Source organism: Cryptomeria japonica, chromosome 6 (assembly GCF_030272615.1).
Source record: "Cryptomeria japonica chromosome 6, Sugi_1.0, whole genome shotgun sequence".
Lineage (NCBI taxonomy): Eukaryota > Viridiplantae > Streptophyta > Pinopsida > Cupressales > Cupressaceae > Cryptomeria > Cryptomeria japonica.
This window is the reverse complement of record NC_081410.1, coordinates 532,121,657-532,142,052: the sequence shown is the minus strand read 5'-3', so window position 1 is coordinate 532,142,052 and position 20,396 is coordinate 532,121,657. Positions and strand designations below refer to the sequence as shown.

At 35.7% G+C, this 20,396-nt stretch overlaps 2 protein-coding genes across 2 annotated transcripts; both read right to left on the bottom strand.

The window, feature by feature from the left end:
* Positions 1-9,485: 9,485 nt before the first annotated feature.
* Positions 9,486-10,249, bottom strand: LOC131067916 ((RS)-norcoclaurine 6-O-methyltransferase). Its single transcript, XM_058003077.2, has 2 exons — positions 10,190-10,249; positions 9,486-10,108 (listed from the first exon to the last, which is right to left on the bottom strand). The coding sequence occupies exons 1-2, from the start codon at positions 10,229-10,231 to the stop codon at positions 9,794-9,796; spliced, it is 357 nt and encodes a 118-aa protein (XP_057859060.1). The 5' UTR covers positions 10,232-10,249; the 3' UTR covers positions 9,486-9,793.
* Positions 10,250-10,470: 221 nt separating this feature from the next.
* LOC131067932 (caffeic acid 3-O-methyltransferase 2-like) lies at positions 10,471-11,385 on the bottom strand. Its single transcript, XM_058003091.1, has 2 exons — positions 11,212-11,385; positions 10,471-10,821 (listed from the first exon to the last, which is right to left on the bottom strand). Exons 1-2 carry the CDS (start codon positions 11,383-11,385, stop codon positions 10,471-10,473), a joined length of 525 nt encoding a protein of 174 aa, XP_057859074.1.
* Positions 11,386-20,396: the final 9,011 nt, after the last annotated feature.

Sequence of the window (20,396 nt, the reverse complement as noted above, 5' to 3'; positions counted from 1 at the left end):
ACTAAATTGATTAGGAAAAAATTCTCTCTTAAAATGAAACAAATCAATGATATTCCAAGGTTCAATCAATTAATTTATTAGTAGGTAAATTGTTCATCTATCATGCATCAATAATTCTTAATGCAAGTGTCAACCTTTGTTACTACTTTAGTTTTAAGAAGAAGAGGATGCGAATGTTATTAAAAAGCTTAGAGATCAAATACAATAGGCTCCCTCAAAGTTTATAGATTCAAGCCCTTACCCTATCTTGGGACCATTCCATCAAGGTTTACGAGACGTTGATCCCTACCCTATGTTGGGAATCATCCTATTGATTGGATTTAGACAACCGCTCTTTGGAAAAAACTCAATTCCTAGCTTCTTAAATGCTGGCAGTGGTAACAACTATTACATATAAATATATTCTTCTTATTGTTATTAATGTAAGAGTTCATTTGTGATATATATTATATTATTGATTATGTTACTTGATTGATTAATTACTCAAGACATTATATATATTTTGCATGTGACATTATTAGGCTTTATATATTAAGCATACATATTAAGGACATCCCCATGCATACCACAAAGAACAAGTGTTTTATTGCCTATAACTTATTAACAGTTAGCATTAGCATTTCACTGTGACTTAACCGTGTTAAGATGTTTGCATATATAATATGTCAACATTGTTCTTTTACTCCCCTTTTGAATTATCGTTAAGCTATGGCATATTATCCAAGGGAAAATGTGCTTAGAAACAAAAGCTCATCTAAAACACAATTGTTATTTCCTAAAATCTTTAAATCGAAACAATTACTGCCATAGATTAATTAAAATATACCTTTCATGAGCTCTTAATGGCAACTCTTGGATAAGGAGAAAGTATGACCGTTGGATTTAGGGCGATTTGAGGGGGGCATTTTGCTACGGTGACAAGGTATCATAATTATATCCCCCCATCGAATTGATTGATAAAAGTGTGGACATAAAGATTTGAGCACGTTTTCCCTGTGCATCGTTGCACGATACTTTGGATTCTTTTAACCGGCGAACAGATTTGGAAAGATGTGCTTGATTCATGGTTCAACTATGGATTCTTTGAATAGGCGAGTGGTAGGCAAATTATTCCTTCAACACATTTTTTGAGAGACAGTCAAGATGAGTAGGCAAATTGTTTGAGGGATAGCTTCTCGGCACTGGCTATGCAGCCATGTAAACCGCACCTTCTAGCCTCCCTAAGACCCTATAAATCTTTAGCAATTTAGTTTAACTTTTCTAAGCCATAAAAGTTTGATAAAAGTATTGGGTGCTAGAAAGTTAAAAAATAAATTATTTACTATATAAGAATTATTAGCCATATTTCTTAAATGAATATTATTTTTATATTAAAGACATTTTTAAAAAGTTAAAAAATAAATTATTTACCCTTTTTTTTTTAAATGATAAGAGCTATCGATAAGGGGATAGTCCCCTTGTATTAATTAAAAACAGAGTACAAAAAGGGCCTCACAGCCTATTAGCAAGACTGCAGTCGACACTACTACCCATCTATCCTAGTATACAAAAAACACACTAGTGGACAGAGCCATACTTAGTCCTAATACATATTATGTACCACCATTGAGGGTCTACGTGATCACCCTAGCAAACTCTCCAATATTAGTTACATTTTCAGTAGCCCCAGCCGAGAACCACCATGTCTTTGAGCTTGTAATTCTACGAAATGGGGCCATCTTCCCATTCTGCACAACACACCTAAAGACTTCCCAAGCATTCTCCCCGAATGTTCTCATCATCTCCTTCAACTCTTCCTTCTCTACATGTCTACGCTTTGCCTTGCTTTTTTCATTGTCTTCTAAATCATCACTCCCATCATTTTCACTCTCCTCTTCATCCTCTGAGTTAGAGGGCCAAAATACATCCGGCTGGAAGTAGAATTTTAGGCTACTGATCCATTCGTTCTCCGACAGGCTTAGAATGGAGTTGGCGATGCTAATCCCATTGACGAGCTTGACAAACCCGCACAACATCTCCACGGATTTTTCCCTACACTCAATGATGTCCACTAGAGGCATAAGAACAACTTCATAAACCGTGGCGTCACACCAGTGGCGATCAAAGTTAAGTGTTATCCCCATAAGACCTTTTACCGCATCATAAGCATGTTCTTCTGTGATAAACAAGTTGTGGAGCTGATCGTCAAGCGTTTCTTCACAGTTCATACACCCAATGTTAACAAAGTATGCAACCCAAAAAACACCCTATTCAACCATGAGGCCAAACCTTGAAGAAGGCCAATAAAAAGGCTCTAAGAAATCTAGAAGATTCTACATGGAACAACACATGCCAAAACAACCAAGATCTCGCAGACTACAAGAATCTGCCTTACAACTACTTCTGTCAATCACATGTAGCTCAGACAGTCGGCACTACAATTTTGAGAAGCTAGCTTGCTCAAAGTGAGTGAAACCTCTGCCACCTATCCTAAATACATAGGCCTAGCTGCAAGGACCATCATCCAACCCCGTCACATTTCCTTATCAATAAGTCTTTTCTGCACAGATCCAGAATCTCCATACTCATTGATTTAGGATCCACTGACACTTCTGCTATATCTGAGTTGACTCCAAGATTAGCAAAACGATCTGCCACTCGATTACCTTCCCTCTAGATGTGAGATATTTCGTATGGCCTAATTTCTTGGAGTAGAGAGAGTGTGTGTGGCAGCCATTTAGCTAGTTTCTAGTTTAGTAGTCTAGATTTAATCACCCCATTTATGATTATCTGAGAATCGCCCTCAATCTGTACATTTGATAGACCCTTTTGTTTGCAAAGTAATAGTCCGTCCTCGAGGGCTCTTATTTGTGCTTCATTATTTGTAGTGCAACCAATATATCCGTAGGTACCAAACAAAAAATTCCCATCCTCATTCCGAAGGATTTCTCCATAGCCAGCCTGCCCAGGATTGCCTCTGCACGCCCCATCAAAGTTGAGTTTTACCTAGTTGCTATGAGGCTTCTCCCACCTCACTTCTTTCCTATTGATTTTCTTTCTGGGATAATGGAATATAGCATTTTGAAGGACCAATTATTTTCCATTTCCAAGTACCAGTCATTGAACTTGAACTTCCTGACATTCCTTAACTTACCACAAATGACTTCTTCTATGGCTACCTTGAGGTTAGCAATGACTAATTCAATTGGTTTAGATGATTCTTTGAATATTCGTTTATTTCTTTCTTTCCAGATAGTCCAAGCAATCATTGTTGGACCAACCAGCCACAGAGCACCCCACTTTGTCTGACTGAACATTGGCCATGTGACAAGGAATGCTTTTAGAGACGCATTTCTAGTTGTCTACAGGTTAACCATATTTAGGAACCAATCCCAACACCTTCAAGAAAACTTACAATTGAAGAGTAGGTGGTCCACTGATTCTTCACCAGTGTTGCATAACACACACTAGCTTGGTCCCTGAATACCTATGATTTTTAGTCTATCGCCAGTGAGTATTCTCCCATACAGAGCTATCCATAAGAAAGCCCCTGCTTTAGGCATAACCCACCTATTCCAGCACAACCTGCTAGGCCAACTCGGATTGATAATTCTATGCTTTTGAGCTTCATAGCCCAACTTAACATTGTACTCCCCTGACTTAGTTGCACACCAGAATAAACTATCTTTGTTGTCTGATGCTAGAATTATTCTATTTCTCAGCAAATCTCCAAGTTTTTTGCATTGCTCTGGATTGCTGATAGTTATCCATTTCCAAGACCTCGTGCCATGTTGCTCAACACCCTCAAAATAATTGACAACTTGTACACCTATAAAAGATTCGATGGTGTTGATCCAATCTTGATCGTCGAAACTTTCTGATGGTGTTGATCCATCCATGAGTCCCGCGAGAACTTTTCCTTACACCTATTGCCAACTCTCTAGGAAATATGGTTCGTGATGACATCCCTATTTTCCACAAAAATTTCCAGGTGGGAGAGCCCTTATCTGCATCTGCAATTGTGAAATTCAATCAAGTTCATCAAAGTCTAGGTACTTTTTCTGGAAAATTTTGCACCATGGTTTATTGGGACATTTATGCATCTTCCAAGACAGCTTCACTCCAAGGGCCAGGTTCTAAATAATCATTTTTATCAGCCCTGCTCCCCCATCCTCTTTTCGCATGCACATGGTATCCTAATTTATCAGAGGTATCTTTCTATGGTCCTTAGCCCCATCCCAAACAAACTTCTTTAACAATCCATCTAATTTCGCACCAACTGGATTTGACATATGAAAGCATTCCATGCTATAGATTGGAACTGCCTCTAACATAGATTTTATCATTAATATTCGACCAACCTGAGTGAGCCATCTATTCTTCCATTGCTCCGTTTTCACCTTATATGAGTTTAGGACATCATCCCAAATTTGGGATTGTCTGTTGCCCGTGTTAATTCTGATCCCAAGGTATTTGAGGGGAAGATCAACAATAATGAAGCCAAGGAGATGCGATATGCTTTTCTGTGTCAATTTTCCTGCATTGAAAAAGAAAATATGTGATTTATCCTTATTCATTTCCTGATTTGACAGCCTAGAATATTCATCTAACACTTCAACAATTCCTTTGGCTTCCTTCATCGAAGCTTCACCAAATAGGATTATGTCATCAGCCAATTGTGAATGGGTGATGGGCTCTATCAATCTGTGGACTCGGATACCATTCCATTGCCTGCCCAATTGCTTTGTTTTAATTAAATTCCCAAGAACTTCTACCATGAGGACAAAGAGAGCAGGGAATAATGTTGTCCGCTAACTCTCTTCCAGGAGTAAATCCATTCTGATTCTTTGAAATGAGGTGAGGTAAAATCTTCTTCAACCTGATGGCTATAGCTTTCGAGATAATTTTGTATATAGTATTGCATAGCGATATGGGCCTGAGATCATGCATTGAGGAGCACTCCTATTTTTGGGGAATTAAGGCAATGATTGTATTATTTAATGCTTTTACAAACTTCCTTTTTTTCCTAAATTCTTCTACAACCGTCCAGATGTCATTACCTAGAAAGTCCCAAAATTTCTGATAGAATTCAGCAGTCATTCCATCCGGACCCGAGGCCTTGTGATGGTGAAGATCGAATGTAGCTCTTTTAACTTCCTCCAAAGAATAAGGCTTGCATAACATTTTTGTCTGATCCATAGAGACCAGCTTGTGCACAATTTTGGAAAGCCTACTATCAGACGCATCCCATGTCTAATTGTAGCTCCCCAAAATTTTCTCAAAGTGGTCAAGTGCAGCTTGCTCTAATTCAGTCTCAGTGCTTCTCGACGCTCCTTCATCATCGAAAATTGCAGTGATTTTATTCTTGTTTCTTCTGACTTTTGAAGAAGCATAAAATCACTACAATTTAACCAAACATATAATCATAATACCAGAATTTTTACGTGATAACCAAACATATAATCATAATACCAGAATTTTTACGTGATAACCCAAATGGGAAAAACCACGGTGGGATTTGAACCCACAATATTATTCCACTATGGCCAATAGAAAAATAATATTACAAAATAGGGAATGCACTTGCATTTAGACACACTTCCTAGAGCTTACAATTCAAATACAATAGGGGCTACAACCTCGAAAGGTTTACTACCTTGCTGATTAATTACAATGATTAATTAGAGAAAATGAACTCTAAATAGCATCTACAATACCTAGATGAGTTTCGGTTAAGTTCCAAATATGTTGACTGTATCACCTATGTTGTTTTGCTCTGTTCTTTCTTATTCTCTGCCTCGGTCAGCTACTGGATCAATAATGCACATGTGAAACTGTGTTACAAAGGATTCTCGATCACCATTCATTGACATAAAATCATATCATATATCAAAAAGATCATCTACACCAGTCTTATATATCCACAATCACAAGATAGATCATTCACCAAGTCGGCCTGCTAATGTAACGTGTAGTCTTATGTCGGCTTGACTGGATCACCAAAGATAAATGTGGATCACCAAATTGATGATAAATTGTTGTCTCTATGTCAGCCCAATCATCCTATACACGATTAATGACACTGCAATCACTGAGAAGCTTCTGGACCAAACTGCTTTGTTCAACTTGATATACCAATTAACTGGCTATCAATTGACGTCCACTTCCAAATATCAAGATCTGTGATTATCGTATGGGAATATCATAAAGAGTTTCCATCAATGATAACACTAAACCATTAATCAAGCATCATAAGCCACCATATGAGTGCCAACTGCCAACACATATATCCATCATAATAAACAGGGAAGTGAAAAGGGAATCACAACACCTTATCATGCTTGCAATGAGTGATAAGGCATAGTGTCTTTCATGAAGGAAATCACACACATCAATACATCGAATGAAATCATAACTACCAAATAGGGGTTAGAACTATTATATCAACATAGAATCAACATATCATCATAAGATCATCTTGTCATCATAGAACGTCAAATCCATATAATCCATCAATGTAACTCCATCCATCAAAAGATATATAATTTATCATCCATCATGTAAATCATCAAATATCATGTCCAAATAAGCATCTAGAAATACCAATATCTGAGAAATAAAGTTATTAGTATCATCAAATCATCATCCATATATTTAAATAGGTCATGAACCAAAATGTGAAAATAGGAGAGGCACTACATCATGACTCATAGTAATAAAATCTTACTTGGTGATTTTTTAAAAATGTGACTATGTACTTTACCATGAGTATTCTTAGTCTCGTACTCCAACCAAAGTTACTTGCATACAATTTCATCCTCACCAAGACCTCAACCTGGTGCGCTAGCTTCTGATGCTTGATAATTGTTTTTTAATTTTTCTCACACCATTCCATAGACATACATTTTCATCACCTTTCCTACCTCCCCCTCAAGCTAGTGTCTTGATTCTTAGGACTAGGGCATTGGGTTCCCTCATCCTAGATCAGAACCATGGTGCCCATTTTGTAGGTTCTCTTAATCGAGACCCAATTTTAGTTCTTGTAAAGTTCATCTCAAACGAGAAGGAAATGTGATCTTGTGTTGGCCTACTCCATAAATTTAATTAATTTTTGGGTAGTAAAAAAAAGGAGGTCTAGCCCTATTATCTAAAACCTAACAATTTTCTAATAAATTCTAAGATATTAAATCTTCTCTATCAAATTAAAGTGAGCAGGAAATAAAGAATTCATCAAGGATTGGAGATGAAGTGAAGTCAATTTTAAGCATTCAAGATGCAATGCATGATCAACTTTTTATGAAGATATCCTACCCTTACATGAGGAGCTAAAAAAAAACATCATCAAGTTATACATTACAATTACAAGCATTTCATTTCAGATTTAGTCTTTCCCTAAAAAAGAAAGCATCTCGTTACAATTTTCCATTACATTTATCATTTTAGTTTCATGGTTAATTCCAAAATTGAAGTTTGACATAAGGAAAACCCCTATCCTCAACCTATTTCCTATCTTTTTGTCTACAAGGAACAAGTGCATGATTTGTACTAAGAGATTCTAGTAGATTCGAAAGTGGCAAATAGGTTCATCTTTCGATGGAGTGAAATTCAGGGAACTATGGGGAGTTTGTATTAGTTGTTCTTGAAAAATCAGGCAGAACTTCTACAAATAGGTTCTAAACATCTTTTTCCCAAATCTTAGTTTGTGGCTCTGTGGAATATTTGTAGTAGTCTACTTGTGACAATTTACTTGAATTATCTATTGTTTTACTATAATATCATAATTACAATTCAATTAAAATTTAGAAAGAGGGAATCAAATCACAACCAAGTGAATCTAATTAGAATTTCATCCCTTTCCCTATTTGAATTGAGGTTAAATCTATTAGGTTCACCCCTTTTTCAATTATTTGGCCAATTTGGGATTTTTTTGTGAATTTACTATCTTAATTGAAACCCTAATTCCAAATTAAATAAAAACCAAGAGGATATCTATAACATCTCAGGTGTGGATGTTAAACTGGGAAGGGCTTCCCCAAATGTTCTTGGTATCTTTTGGTAGGTTTCTAGCATAATATTGGGATTTGTATTATGCCATTCAGGTTGAATGGATATATGAATTTTCCTATAGCATGATGTATCTTATCTAGTTGCGGGACTCTTTACTTGATCCAAGTTGTAGTTTTGTAATTACTTTGTTTTTTTAGATAACAAGAGTTACCCTGTTGACAGTTCTTATCAAAATAAATATATATACATATACCTTCAAATTTATTAGTCTAGATCATCTTCAAATTAATATTAATTCACTTGTTATAAGTGATGAAAGTAAAAATTTAGTTTAAAAACCTAATTAGAATACTCCATTTAAACTAGAAAAAATATTTCATTTAAGCAACAAAGTAAAACACACTACTGTGTTGTTGCCCTTTATTTAATATAAAATATCATGATGACTTTTTCATAAAAATATCTTGCATTCTAATCCATCAGAAGACTCTTCCTTTGGAGGGATGTAGGATAAGCCTCTTTAATTTAGTTTTTTCATGGTTTGTTGTAGGGGAAACTTGGCCCTGTGGAGAAAGGAGCAAAATTAGGTAGGGATCTCTATGTGACTACCTAAGATCAGATTTAGGACAGTCATCATAAAATGTCATAGAGGTGGATTCTAGGTGTGCAACCCTGGAATTAAATATTACATAGCATTTCCCACATTCTCATAAAGTTGGTTTTGCAATTGGGATGCCGGTAAAGGGGGTTGCTTTGTAAATTAGGCCTAATCACCCTAATTAGGTCTCTAGGCTTCTAAGGGGTTTAGGCCTTTAATGTGCAAACCTTACCAATTCATTTTGGGGATAAATGTAACTCCCAAAAGGGTATCTAGAAAGGTGAATATTTTTTCAGAGTGTGTGGAATATTTTGGAGTTAAGTGCAAAATATCGGTATAGGAGGGTTACTAGCCTAGGGGGTAGGATTCCAAAGGAGGTATAAGGATTTGAAGACAAAACCTTAAACCAATGTTTGGAACAGTCATTAATAGTCATGAATGGACCAATTCCAAATCCCCTAAAAGTATGAGTTACCGGTAAGCCATGTTTGAGAAGTTGAAGCCATTTACTCCTTTTGAGTAGGCAGTAGGTTTGAGTAGTGGAGAATAGTTCAAACCCTTAAGATGTGGAGTCCTTTCTTATAGGGTCATTGTTGCCATTTGAAGAGTCAGACCCTAACCTTTTGGATTTGTCCTTAGGTGTAAGGAGGCCTCTGCATCAACTTGTAAAAGAAGGCAACTCATGGCAGAGACAACACTTGAGTCATACTAAATATTTCTTCTTATACTATTGCCTTTTATTTAATATAAATTATCATGATGACTTTTTCATAAAAAAGTTTAAAAAGTTGGGTATAACTATTGTAACACATGGGACTATATATGCATACAACTAAAAACCATTTTTTATAGAAGATAGAAGGTAGGTTTTGAAAGGATCCCGAACCTTATATAAAACTGATAAAAAGTATTACTATGATGGTCGCCATAAAACAAATAACCCATGGGGTAGAAGCAACTCACAACACTCACATCCCAATTGAGGAAGAAAAAGAACAACAAAAGATCAACTAACTCAAGGTGGTTTGAAACTAAACCAATCCAAAGAGCTCTAGGAACAAGTAATTGACTCTCCCCTAAAAGAATGATGCATTTATCACTCCTTTAAGTGATGATGGTAATTTTTTTATAACAAAGTACTTTGAACGTATGCATGGAGCATCTAATACATCACTAATAATGCGGCTATAGAACAAACACTCTATTGGTTTAGAACTTGGAAGCCTCAATAATGTTTTGAATAGATGGTAATTTGAAGATGGTGTAGCTTTTGAAACCCGCTTTGCTAAGAATTTGTTTAAATTCCATCTCTGTTCGCTCCTTTCCACCAGTAATCAATAGCATCATTTCCATATCAAATGCCAATCCCACTCCCCTTTGTAGATTTTCTTTGTTATCTTCATATTTTTTCCCTTCAACAATAAGAGCATCAACGATAATAACTTTTCCATTTTCTGGTATAGCCTCGTAGCACCTTCTCAACACTCTTACACAATCATCATCACTCCAATCATGCAAAACCCACTGCAACAACATTTTCAATTTAATTTAAGTTACTCTTTAAAATTTATAAATTTGACAGAAATATAATCGAAGATTATATACCTTGATAAAGATTGCATCAGCTGATGGAATATGTTCAAACATATTGTGACTCACATGTTGTACTCCTCCAATATTAAGAACCGACCCATATTAGCTTACTATCATTTTGATGCACAGAATATTGTATTACTAAACAATTATTATTCATAATTATATGTTCTATTCAGTAAATTGACGGCATTATTGTGAACCCAATCTTTTTCTTTTAAACGAAACTGAAAGGACCTAAGACTAGTTAAGCGTATAGAGTTAGGAGGTTCCTGAAAATAACACATCAACTCTTACAAAATTAATGGACCAAGATCAAGCTTACCAGCGATAAGAAGTGCAGAAGCAATGACATAAGGCAAGTCAAAATTAGTTCCTGTAATGTGTTTGTAATTGTCGACAATAATGGACAAGGCAGAGCCGAGACCTCCCCCAACATCAACCAAAGAATTTATCTTCTTAAATCCGTCCTCATAAATCTTGACAACACTAGACATGACAGCACGAGTGTCACAAGACATGGCCTCGTTCAATGTCTTGTTCGCTTCAGGATTGTTTGCAACGTACTCCCAATAACTCATACCAAAAGCCTTACTGAAGGCGCTGCTGCCTTCTAACACAGACTCATGCAGATGCAGCCATCCCTTGAGGGAATTATCATTGTTGAATGCCAACAACCATGGAACATATTTCCCATCGAGCAATTTTTATTTTCATGCCTGCTCCCAGCCTGTGCCCACAGCCGAAGCTTTGAAACAAGTATGGACATCCATATGGAAGGACGCTTATTGTCATATATCCAAGTTAGAAATGCTTTGATAAACATGTATGGAAAAATGTGGATTGCAGGATATATACAAAATGCATTCATTGAAAAGGATTTACAAACTTTCAACCAAATGCGATTTGCAGGTGTAAAACAGAGTCTGCAACCCAAGCCAGCATTCTCACAGCCTGTCTGAAAATAGGAGCTTTGAAGCAGGGTATGGACATCCATCACACAGTGAACGATAGAGGAATTTCATAGATATTACAGTTGCAACAGCCTTAGCAGACATGTATGCAAAATGGTAAATCATTTGTCGCTTAGAGCAGCATGTACTGGTCACACCTTCCATACCATATATGAGTGTAAAATTTAGGGGACTTCTTCGTATCGACTGTGGAGTCTGCTGTGGGCTTGACGTGTTGGGGGAATGACCCCCCATTGTGCTTCTTCAGGGCCCAGAGCCCTCTCTTATGATAGATTTTCGATCTCGAGAAATGCCTTACGCCTCTAATCAGCTCTTTATTTCTCGTCGATCGGGGCGTTTTAGCTGCCATTTCAGCTGTGATTTTCCTCCTCCCTTCTTTCTCCTTTCTCCTTCCTCATACCTTATATGAATGTTAGGGACAAATTTGTTCTTGTGGATTTAACATGGATTTGGAATGAATTTCACGTGGGTGTCTTCATGCCGTGACTGAATTTCTGTGGCTTTTCAGAGCTTTTTTTTTCAAATGATAAAAAAAAAAAATTGGTAGATTTAATCACAAATACATTGGTTTTATTTTTGAGATTTGACATTATGTCAAATTTTTTTTTATGTTTTTTCTTGGCATCATTTATATGATAAAAAATTATAACACATGAGTTAAAAATTAACCATATTCAAAATTAAAACTTGAATATATGTACACAATATTCAAGTATACAAATTTGCATGAAGGTTTTTGAATAATAATTTTGCATTATTTATAATAAACTATGCTTTGAAATCAAATGCAAGTGCAAATTTGATCAAGTAGAACATAGAGTTTGATAAACTCTAACACAAATTGTTCTTAAATTCTTATGAAAATAAAGTTTATTGAATAGAGTTTCAAATTGTAAGAAAGTTTTCAAGGAAAATAAACTACAACTTGTTAACATCTCATGTGCAAAATGTGATCATCCCAATCACAATAAGTTATTGAATTCACTCCTTAAGAATTCAGTTTAACATTTAGTTTCAATTATTGATGTCTTTCAACTACTTCATAATTTTATTCCTATAATAGTTGCTTTTGTCTCAATAAATTGATTTAAACACACTTCTCTTTGCAATCATATTCTTATTATAGTTCAATCCTCTTGTGATATTCGTATGCAGGATGTTATCATCTCATTCACACGTTTTCTCATTTGTTCTTCTAGTTCTTCAACTACCATTTTTTTTATATGTCTCTCTATATTATTATCATTCTAACCTTTCTTTGTTCCACCTTTTATAGGTTCCTCACTTGTTCTCATTGTCATCTTCAATAAAATGTTTAACATATTATTATTTTATATTTTCTTCATTATTCTTTGTTTTCGAAATTTGATATTAATCAAGCCATATCTACAAAGTTGTAATAAAGAAAATAAATTAATTTTAAATATAATTTAAAAAACATTGTTAGAACCAAAAGACAATTTGTAAAGTAAATTTTGATACTACATAAATGCCTAAGATTCCTTATCTAAATCAAAAATATTTTTTTTATGAAAATATTTACAAGAAGGAATAAGATAAATGAATGTTAATTATTTATTATTTTTAATTGTGATGCATATAAAACACTTTGTCAACTATAAAGAGTTTTTGTAAGCATGTTCTTACCATTACAATCCACCCCTTATTTCCATTGCAGATAGGTTACACCTCTTAACATAATTATACACATTTCTAATTGTTATTATATCGTCATGAAATTTTCATCTCAATTTTTCAAATTTCTTGCCTCTTAAGTATGTCAAATAATCACATTCACTTTCTTGAGTCTCAAATGTTATAATCAATGCATACTTGGTTCAATTTATAGAGAGAGTCTATATGCCTTCAAATATCAATGTTTGGAGCTTGAAATTAAATCAATAATATTTTCTTGGTAACCTCTTGATTTTTTGTGAGAGTATCCTTGTTTATACTATTGAATTTCTCTTTAGTGTTGATTACTTCAATTTTCAAGTTTAAATGCATCCATCCACTCAATAAACAATCTACATTTTGAATTATTAAGGATATTTTATGCTATCATGATTTTAAAGTTACAATCTTTATCTCTCTAATTAATGGTAAGTGAAATTCCAATGTCAACAACCTCAAATCCTCCTTTTTCTTAACTCTTTGATGTGATTGAAATCATCATAGATTTTATGATGCAATAAAGTGGATTCATCAATTAATTGTGAACCTTGAGCAAGTAAATCCGCTATCCAACCTTTGATACCCTTGCTTGCACACCCAATCTCATCTACTTTTTGTATTTCTTTACTAGACATTATAATATGTGAAGATATGAAATACTAGAAGATTGTTCTAGGTCTATCAAATATTACATATCTTCAATCTTCACAAATAGTGGACATTGTAGTTCATTTATATAATCTCTTTCTTAAATTTACTTCATTGCTTCCCAACTAAATATTGGATAATTTTCATAGTTTTATCATATTGAAGTCAACAACCAAGATCAAGAAATTTTTAATACCCAATAACCTTCTCCACATAAGATAGAAACAACAAAATATGCTTCATGAGCTTATCTAATGTAAACAACAAAATATATTATTATACCAAATAAGGATGCAAGATCAAAACTATAAACATGTATACAATATGGGAAAGATGCACAAGATACAAAATGTACAAGAGAATCCTTGTCTCTAAATCTATGGTAGGACTAGAATAAAATAGGTCCTAGAATGAAACCAATTAGGAAATAATCATTTTCACATGTAATAGCCCTTGTGAAATATTAGATCAAGTTTGAAGACTTTCTTTTTACTTATAATTGTAAATAATGTAAAATAGAGAAATTGGTTATACCAAAATGTTTACCAAGAAACACAACAAATTGAAACTCAATTTTACATATGTGCAAGAAACATTAAATAGTGGTATCTGGATGATTTTATTCTTACTTTTTCATATAAGTGGGCTATGGGTAAAAGGTTGTGACAAAATCACCCTAATAGAGTGTTGGGTGAATATTTTGTCACCAGCGTACTAATGACAAAATTTATAATTCACACAACGCTATGTTAAGAAATTAATCTCTCCTCTTATCAAGGGGAGGTTCCTTATTAAATTTCTCCTCTAATTAATAAGAAATTAAATTTGTGGGTTGGTGTTGGGCATATAACTCTCTTTTTTCAGAGTTTATGTATTCTCCCTTCACCTAGTTACAATTTCTCTACCTCTTCAGATACTTACAAAAAAGAACTATTAATCTAACAAACTACACCAAGAGTTACTATTAAGCAACACAAAGTCTCCTTTATGGTAACACTAATTCACACTGATCGTTACAAATTAAACAATTAGAAACTTAGCTTAAAGCTCAAAGTCCTCAAGTATAGATTTCTAATCCATTAAACTACAAATAACTGTAGCAATACAAAGCTTACCACAAGTTACTTAATTTATTAGCAGATTTCTCAAGTATGCTAAGAGCACAAAGTCTACTTTGCAATATTTGAGAGCTCTCTAACCACGTAGCAATATCTTAAAGATCAAAGAAGTAAAGATAATATAGATTCAATGGACATAGGAACATCAAATTATATAAATGAGTTTCTTGATACAACACAAAGTTTGTAATCAACAAAACTATTTTATTTATTCATTTGATAGGATTTTCACCACAAAAAGCCCAAAGTCTTAGTTGGGATAAAAAATTAGCAGAGTTTTGCTAAGCATGAAAAAAGATAAAATATTTACAAAAAGGTCCTCCTTATATAGGAAAAGAAGTTGAGAAAAAGGTGGGCACAGTTGACTTATTCAACTACACAGTCCCATTTTACTACAACTACTACATAAAGAAAACGTGCAGCTACACAAAAATTGACAACATTTATCGGTGCAGTTGCATGAAGAAAGGATGTTGGGAGGGGGAACTTCATTCTTGATATCCCCTCTTCATTGGATTTCTGGAAATCTTCAAATTTAGCAAGGATGGCTTTCATTTCTGCTTCGTTTGGCATCAAGGTAGAACTTGTGATGATTTGGACGCAGGACATTGCATCTTGAATCTTCACCTGTTTCTTTTTTACATCCTTCAACATGGATGCGAGGACTTCAAAGCTGACCTGGATTTCTAACAGTTTATCAAATGTATCAAGAGAGAAATCTTGTCCTGTGCATTGATCCATCAAAGAAAGGAATTCTTGCGTGACAAGTTCAACAATGACAAGATTTTGATCACTATCATATAAATAGCAAGGGAGATCACCAACTTTAGAAAAAATAAGGTCAACCTCGTCGTCACCTTCTTTCTTCTCCTAGTCCAGCTCTGCAATCATTAAATTCATTGTCTCTTGTTTATGAGATAATAAAGACAAGATTTGAATGTACTTTTCCCTTGTGGGAATTACCTTATTCTCAACTAGGACATCTATCCTGAAGTCCTCCATTTTGCTCCACAAGGTAGTACTTTTCACAACCTCCTCAATCTCCTATGATAAAGAGGTTTTGAGTCCTTGCATCCGACTCTTGATTACTTCATAATCAGATAATAGTTCCACTGTTGAGCTCAGAAGATGAGAGCCTTCTGACCTTAGCCTTAAAATCCACTCATCCATTACTCGGCCCTTAGCTCCCACCTATTCAATCTTCTTGAGAGTTGCAGTATCTATTGAAGATCCTATAGGTTCTATCTCTTGAGAATATTGTGTGACCTTTAGAAGAACGTTGGTTAGCTGTTCACACTTCTGCTTCAAGACATTTTTCTCATCCCTCTCTTGATCCAATCTTCTCAATAAAGATTTAAGGGTTGTCTAAGAATCTAATTTCACACTCTCATGTGTTTCCACCTCGAGCTCTACAACCTAATGGTATAATCTTTAGATTGTATGTTGCCTTTGTCCTTGTCTGATGATGGCACCATAACTTCTGTGTATTTTCTCTTGGAAGCTAGGTCTATTACCACCCGAGATACCATCTTTGGCTTTTTTGTTCCCTTAGGCTTTGGGGGAACTAAAAGTTCAAAGTCAAACTCATCTGGAGATATCACCTTTTTTTCCTTTTAGGGGCCACTACTTCCATCCAGGGGGGTAATTCTGGATTAGCTGATGGAGTAGTAGCTCCTTGGTGACTTGGAGTTGAAGCTTTGGAAGCAGGGAGACTAGAACTTGGTGCAGTTGTGAGTGTTACTGATGGTGTTGATATTGAGGCATCCAGTGAAACATTTGTTGCTGCTACCTCTTTAGTTATAGATGGAAGAGTAGAGGGTGTTGTGAATGTAACTTCAACACTTACCAATGGAGGAATTGTCGTGGTGGTGGTAGTGGTGATGGGTAGATCTATTGAAACATGTTTTGTAAGTGCATCTTGCAAGGTCTCATTAAAATCCATCATGGTGGATTCAAAAGTAGATGAAGGGATATCATCTAAATTAGAGAAGTTGGTTATTGTAAAAAACTGACCAACAGTCTCTGATTGCGTCATACCCATACTTAGATCTCCATCTTCTTGAAAATCTTCATCTTCTTGGTCAGAGTTAGAGTCAGAGTCAATAGAATGGACGATTACCTGTGAAGTAATCAGGGCATCAACTTTAGATGGATGTGATACTTCCTCTGCCTGTACTTCCTCTTGTTGAGGAATTTCACCTTCTTCAACCTCCTTTCCTTTTCCAACTTCACTGGCAGGTGGTTGTTCTGGCTCCTTCACCACTACTTCCTATGATGTGGATGATGACTCACCCTTCTTTGACCCTTTAACTATAAATTTGATTTTGGGTCCTTTACCTTTCGATTATATCACAAGAGCTAAGGATAGTGCTTGTGAGTTTGCCCTGCTCTTTGTTCTTGTTTCAGCCGTTGCTATCTTGCCCAATGGGCCATCACTTTTTCATCATCTCCTGAACTAGTGGGAAGTTGTTTCATCCTAAGGTTCTGTTTTAGTAACCAAGCATTGGTGTTTGCTAAAATAGGAGAAATCCTCTGTGTAATAGATTTGCTTTCTTTCTTTGACCATTGCACAAGTGGAATTGGGGAGTCAGGAATCTTCTTCTCATAATAAACAGGGTCCACTATATCATCTGTGTCTTCCATGGTCATTGGATCTTAGCTAAATCCAAAATTTCAATTTGTTCCAGAGTAAGGCGGTTGAAATCCATCCTTCTTATATCATCCTCATTCTGACAATCTGCCCAAACATCCTCAAACCTATAAACATGAGTATAAGTCCTTTTGAGTTTGTTCTTTATACCTTGAAAATCAAAATTGGTTCGAGCCTTGAATCTTCTCATGGTATTCCATTGCATTTTCTCCTCCATATTTTTGGCCTTGGGGTTGGTTAGCACTGAATACCTACCAATTGACTCTGGGAATTTCAACCCAGTCTTATGTGCTTGTGATTGTTTCTCAAGCACATTAATCAGTTGTCTGCACAGCTCCATAAGGATGATTTTATCTGAAGGGAACCTTGGAAGAATGAAGGGCTCACCTGAGAAACATCCAATTCGGATATAGGTGAATGGGGGAAACTGTATAAATACACACCCAAAATGAGACACCCTGCTATAAGCGGCCTCTGATATTCTTCTCTTCTGCAGGCCTTTATCAAAAATGCACTTCCATACAACAAAGAAGGCATCATTAACCCTTCTGTAATGATTACCTTGATTCTTGATTGTCAGTTGGTCATAGTACTCCCAAACAGGCACCACTCTTCTGTCACCCCTGGTAGACAAGCCTGGATATTGCCTCATTGAAGCAGCTGCATAAACTAGGTATGAGGTCATGTAAAAATTTAGTGTTACCTTGACCTCCTTCAATTGCTCGCACAAAGCGCATCACTGATCTGTTCTCCCCAATCAATTCTTGCGGCCCCTTTTCTGATTATATTAATGTAATAAGACATCCATCTTTGAAAATAATGAGAGTCCTTTAATCCTCTCACTCTGGATAACATGGTGACCATGTCGTTATATTCTTCATTAAAATCACTCTTGTGGAAAGACTTAGGCCATTGTGAGGTGAGGGAAGTTCTTGCAGTAGAGAGATAAACAATATTAATCACTTTTTTGCATTTATCCTCATGTTTCTCATAGTACTCTTGAGCACTCTCTTGAGAAATATCAGCTACTTCTTCAACTAATGAACCTTTAAAGACACTATTGAAGAATACACTGTCTAGAGTCATGATGTCATTCTGATCTTCATCTTTCACTTGCCTTGTGCTTGGATCAAAGTGATCAGCTACTGCCAGTACAAATTCAGGATCATGAGCCGCAACTGGGAAAGATGCATACTTATGCAGCTCAGATTTGATTAAATTGGTTAGACGTACAGGAGCCCTTTGAACCTGGTCAACAAATTCTTGCATATCAACATGCAAAATTTTGGTGTCTCTGATCTCCTTAATATTTGAGTCCACTGAACTCTCTGCGTACAAATTCAAGTACATATCGTACTTGTATTTCATCCTTTTTGATGATGCTTTACTTGGAGAAGGTTGTCTTGAGGAAGAATCGGGTTTGTTGTCAGAGAGATTTGACATTCATGCACAATGACTACATTTAACACTAATGATTAGCTATTCATCATAATCAAAATCAATTTTTCTCAAATGTATCGAAAAACGGGACTCAAAACAGGCTTAGGGGTAAAACTGCCAAAAACAACAGGTCGGGGAAAAAAGTCTGACCTACTCTTTTGAAAAAAAAAATTGCACATTGGACTTTAAAGTCCGAAGTGCAATAAAAACACCTTGATCTACACATCAAACTTTAAAGTCTGATGTGCAATCTTGTGAAAGGTTATCAACACATCGGACTTTGAAGTCTGAAGTACAATCTAGAAAAGATTAAAGGCACATCGAACTTTAAAGTTTGATGTGCTTTAAAAGGGGAAGGATAACTGGTTGACATGTTGGGTTTTAAAAGCCGACATGCTGACCTACTCCCCTCCGCATATCAGATTTTAGAGTTTGATATGCGAAGGCTAAGATCCTACATATTGGACTTTAAAATCCGATATGCGGAGGGATTAATCCGCAGCTGCACACTGGACTTTAAAATCCGGTATACAACTTAACAGAGGGGGCTCTAGAGGGCAATCAGGTTTTGAAATCCAATTGTCCTCTAGAGCAAGGGAGACAATCGGATTTTAAAATCTGATTGCCCTCTGGAGAGAAAATCCGAAAAAAAGAAAACAACACACAAAATGGAAGACAAAAAGAAAACAAAAAAGAAAACAAAAACCCTACCTCGCAGCAAAGGAGATGCAAAAATCCAACAAGGAGAAATCCGCCCTAGTCACGATGAAGAAAATCGGAGTTGCAAGGAAGAAAACAGAGGATGGGGCACGCAAGACAGACCAAAACGAAGATTAAAACGCAAAAATTAACTTTATAAAGCATTTAACAAACCCTAATCACTCAATAAATGCACTATTTAATGCAACTCGTAGTTGCATGTCAGACTTTAAAGTCCGATGTGCAACTAGGGACACTTGCACGTCGGACTTTAAAGTCCGACATGCAACTTAGAACAAATCACCTGCAGTTCGGACTTTAAAGTCCGAACTGTAGTTAAGGAAACCTACAAATACACATCGAACTTTAAAGTCCGATGTGTTTTTAGCAAAAAGGACCCTACAGTTCGGACTTTAAAATCCGAACTGCAGGCTAAGACTGGAAACTAAAAGATCAAGAAAAACAATAAAAATAGAAAGCAAAGGACAAAACGAACTAACCAACCAAGTAGGTTAAGCTCTCCCAGAGATCATAAGGTATGAAACGGACCAGTTTCGTGGGTTGCCTCATGATTTTGGTCGTGCTGAAATCGAGGACAACATAGAGAAGACTAAGGCAACTAGGCTGCACATGGAAGGTAACACAAGAAATAAAAATTTCCAAATGAGACTATGCAACCTAATGTGTCATTGCCTCCTAAACCATAAATATTGGAAATCAAAGGGAAGAAGGTTTTAATTCTACTGAGACAAAGGAATTGGCACTATTATTTCAATTTTATTTGATGCACAATCGTAACAGGCAGTTGATTCTTCTATTTCAATATTTTTTTTATCTCCATAAGATGCCATTTTATTAGCCAATTATCCCTACATTTAACAAATGTTCAAATATGATATTCTTGTTGGTTCCTCATTCCACCCTTCTTAATAGCGCTAAACATTGTAAATAGGGTGTGTGATGGAAAAAAAGAGGCAAACTTGGATGATGGATACCTTCTCTATCATCACTAATGG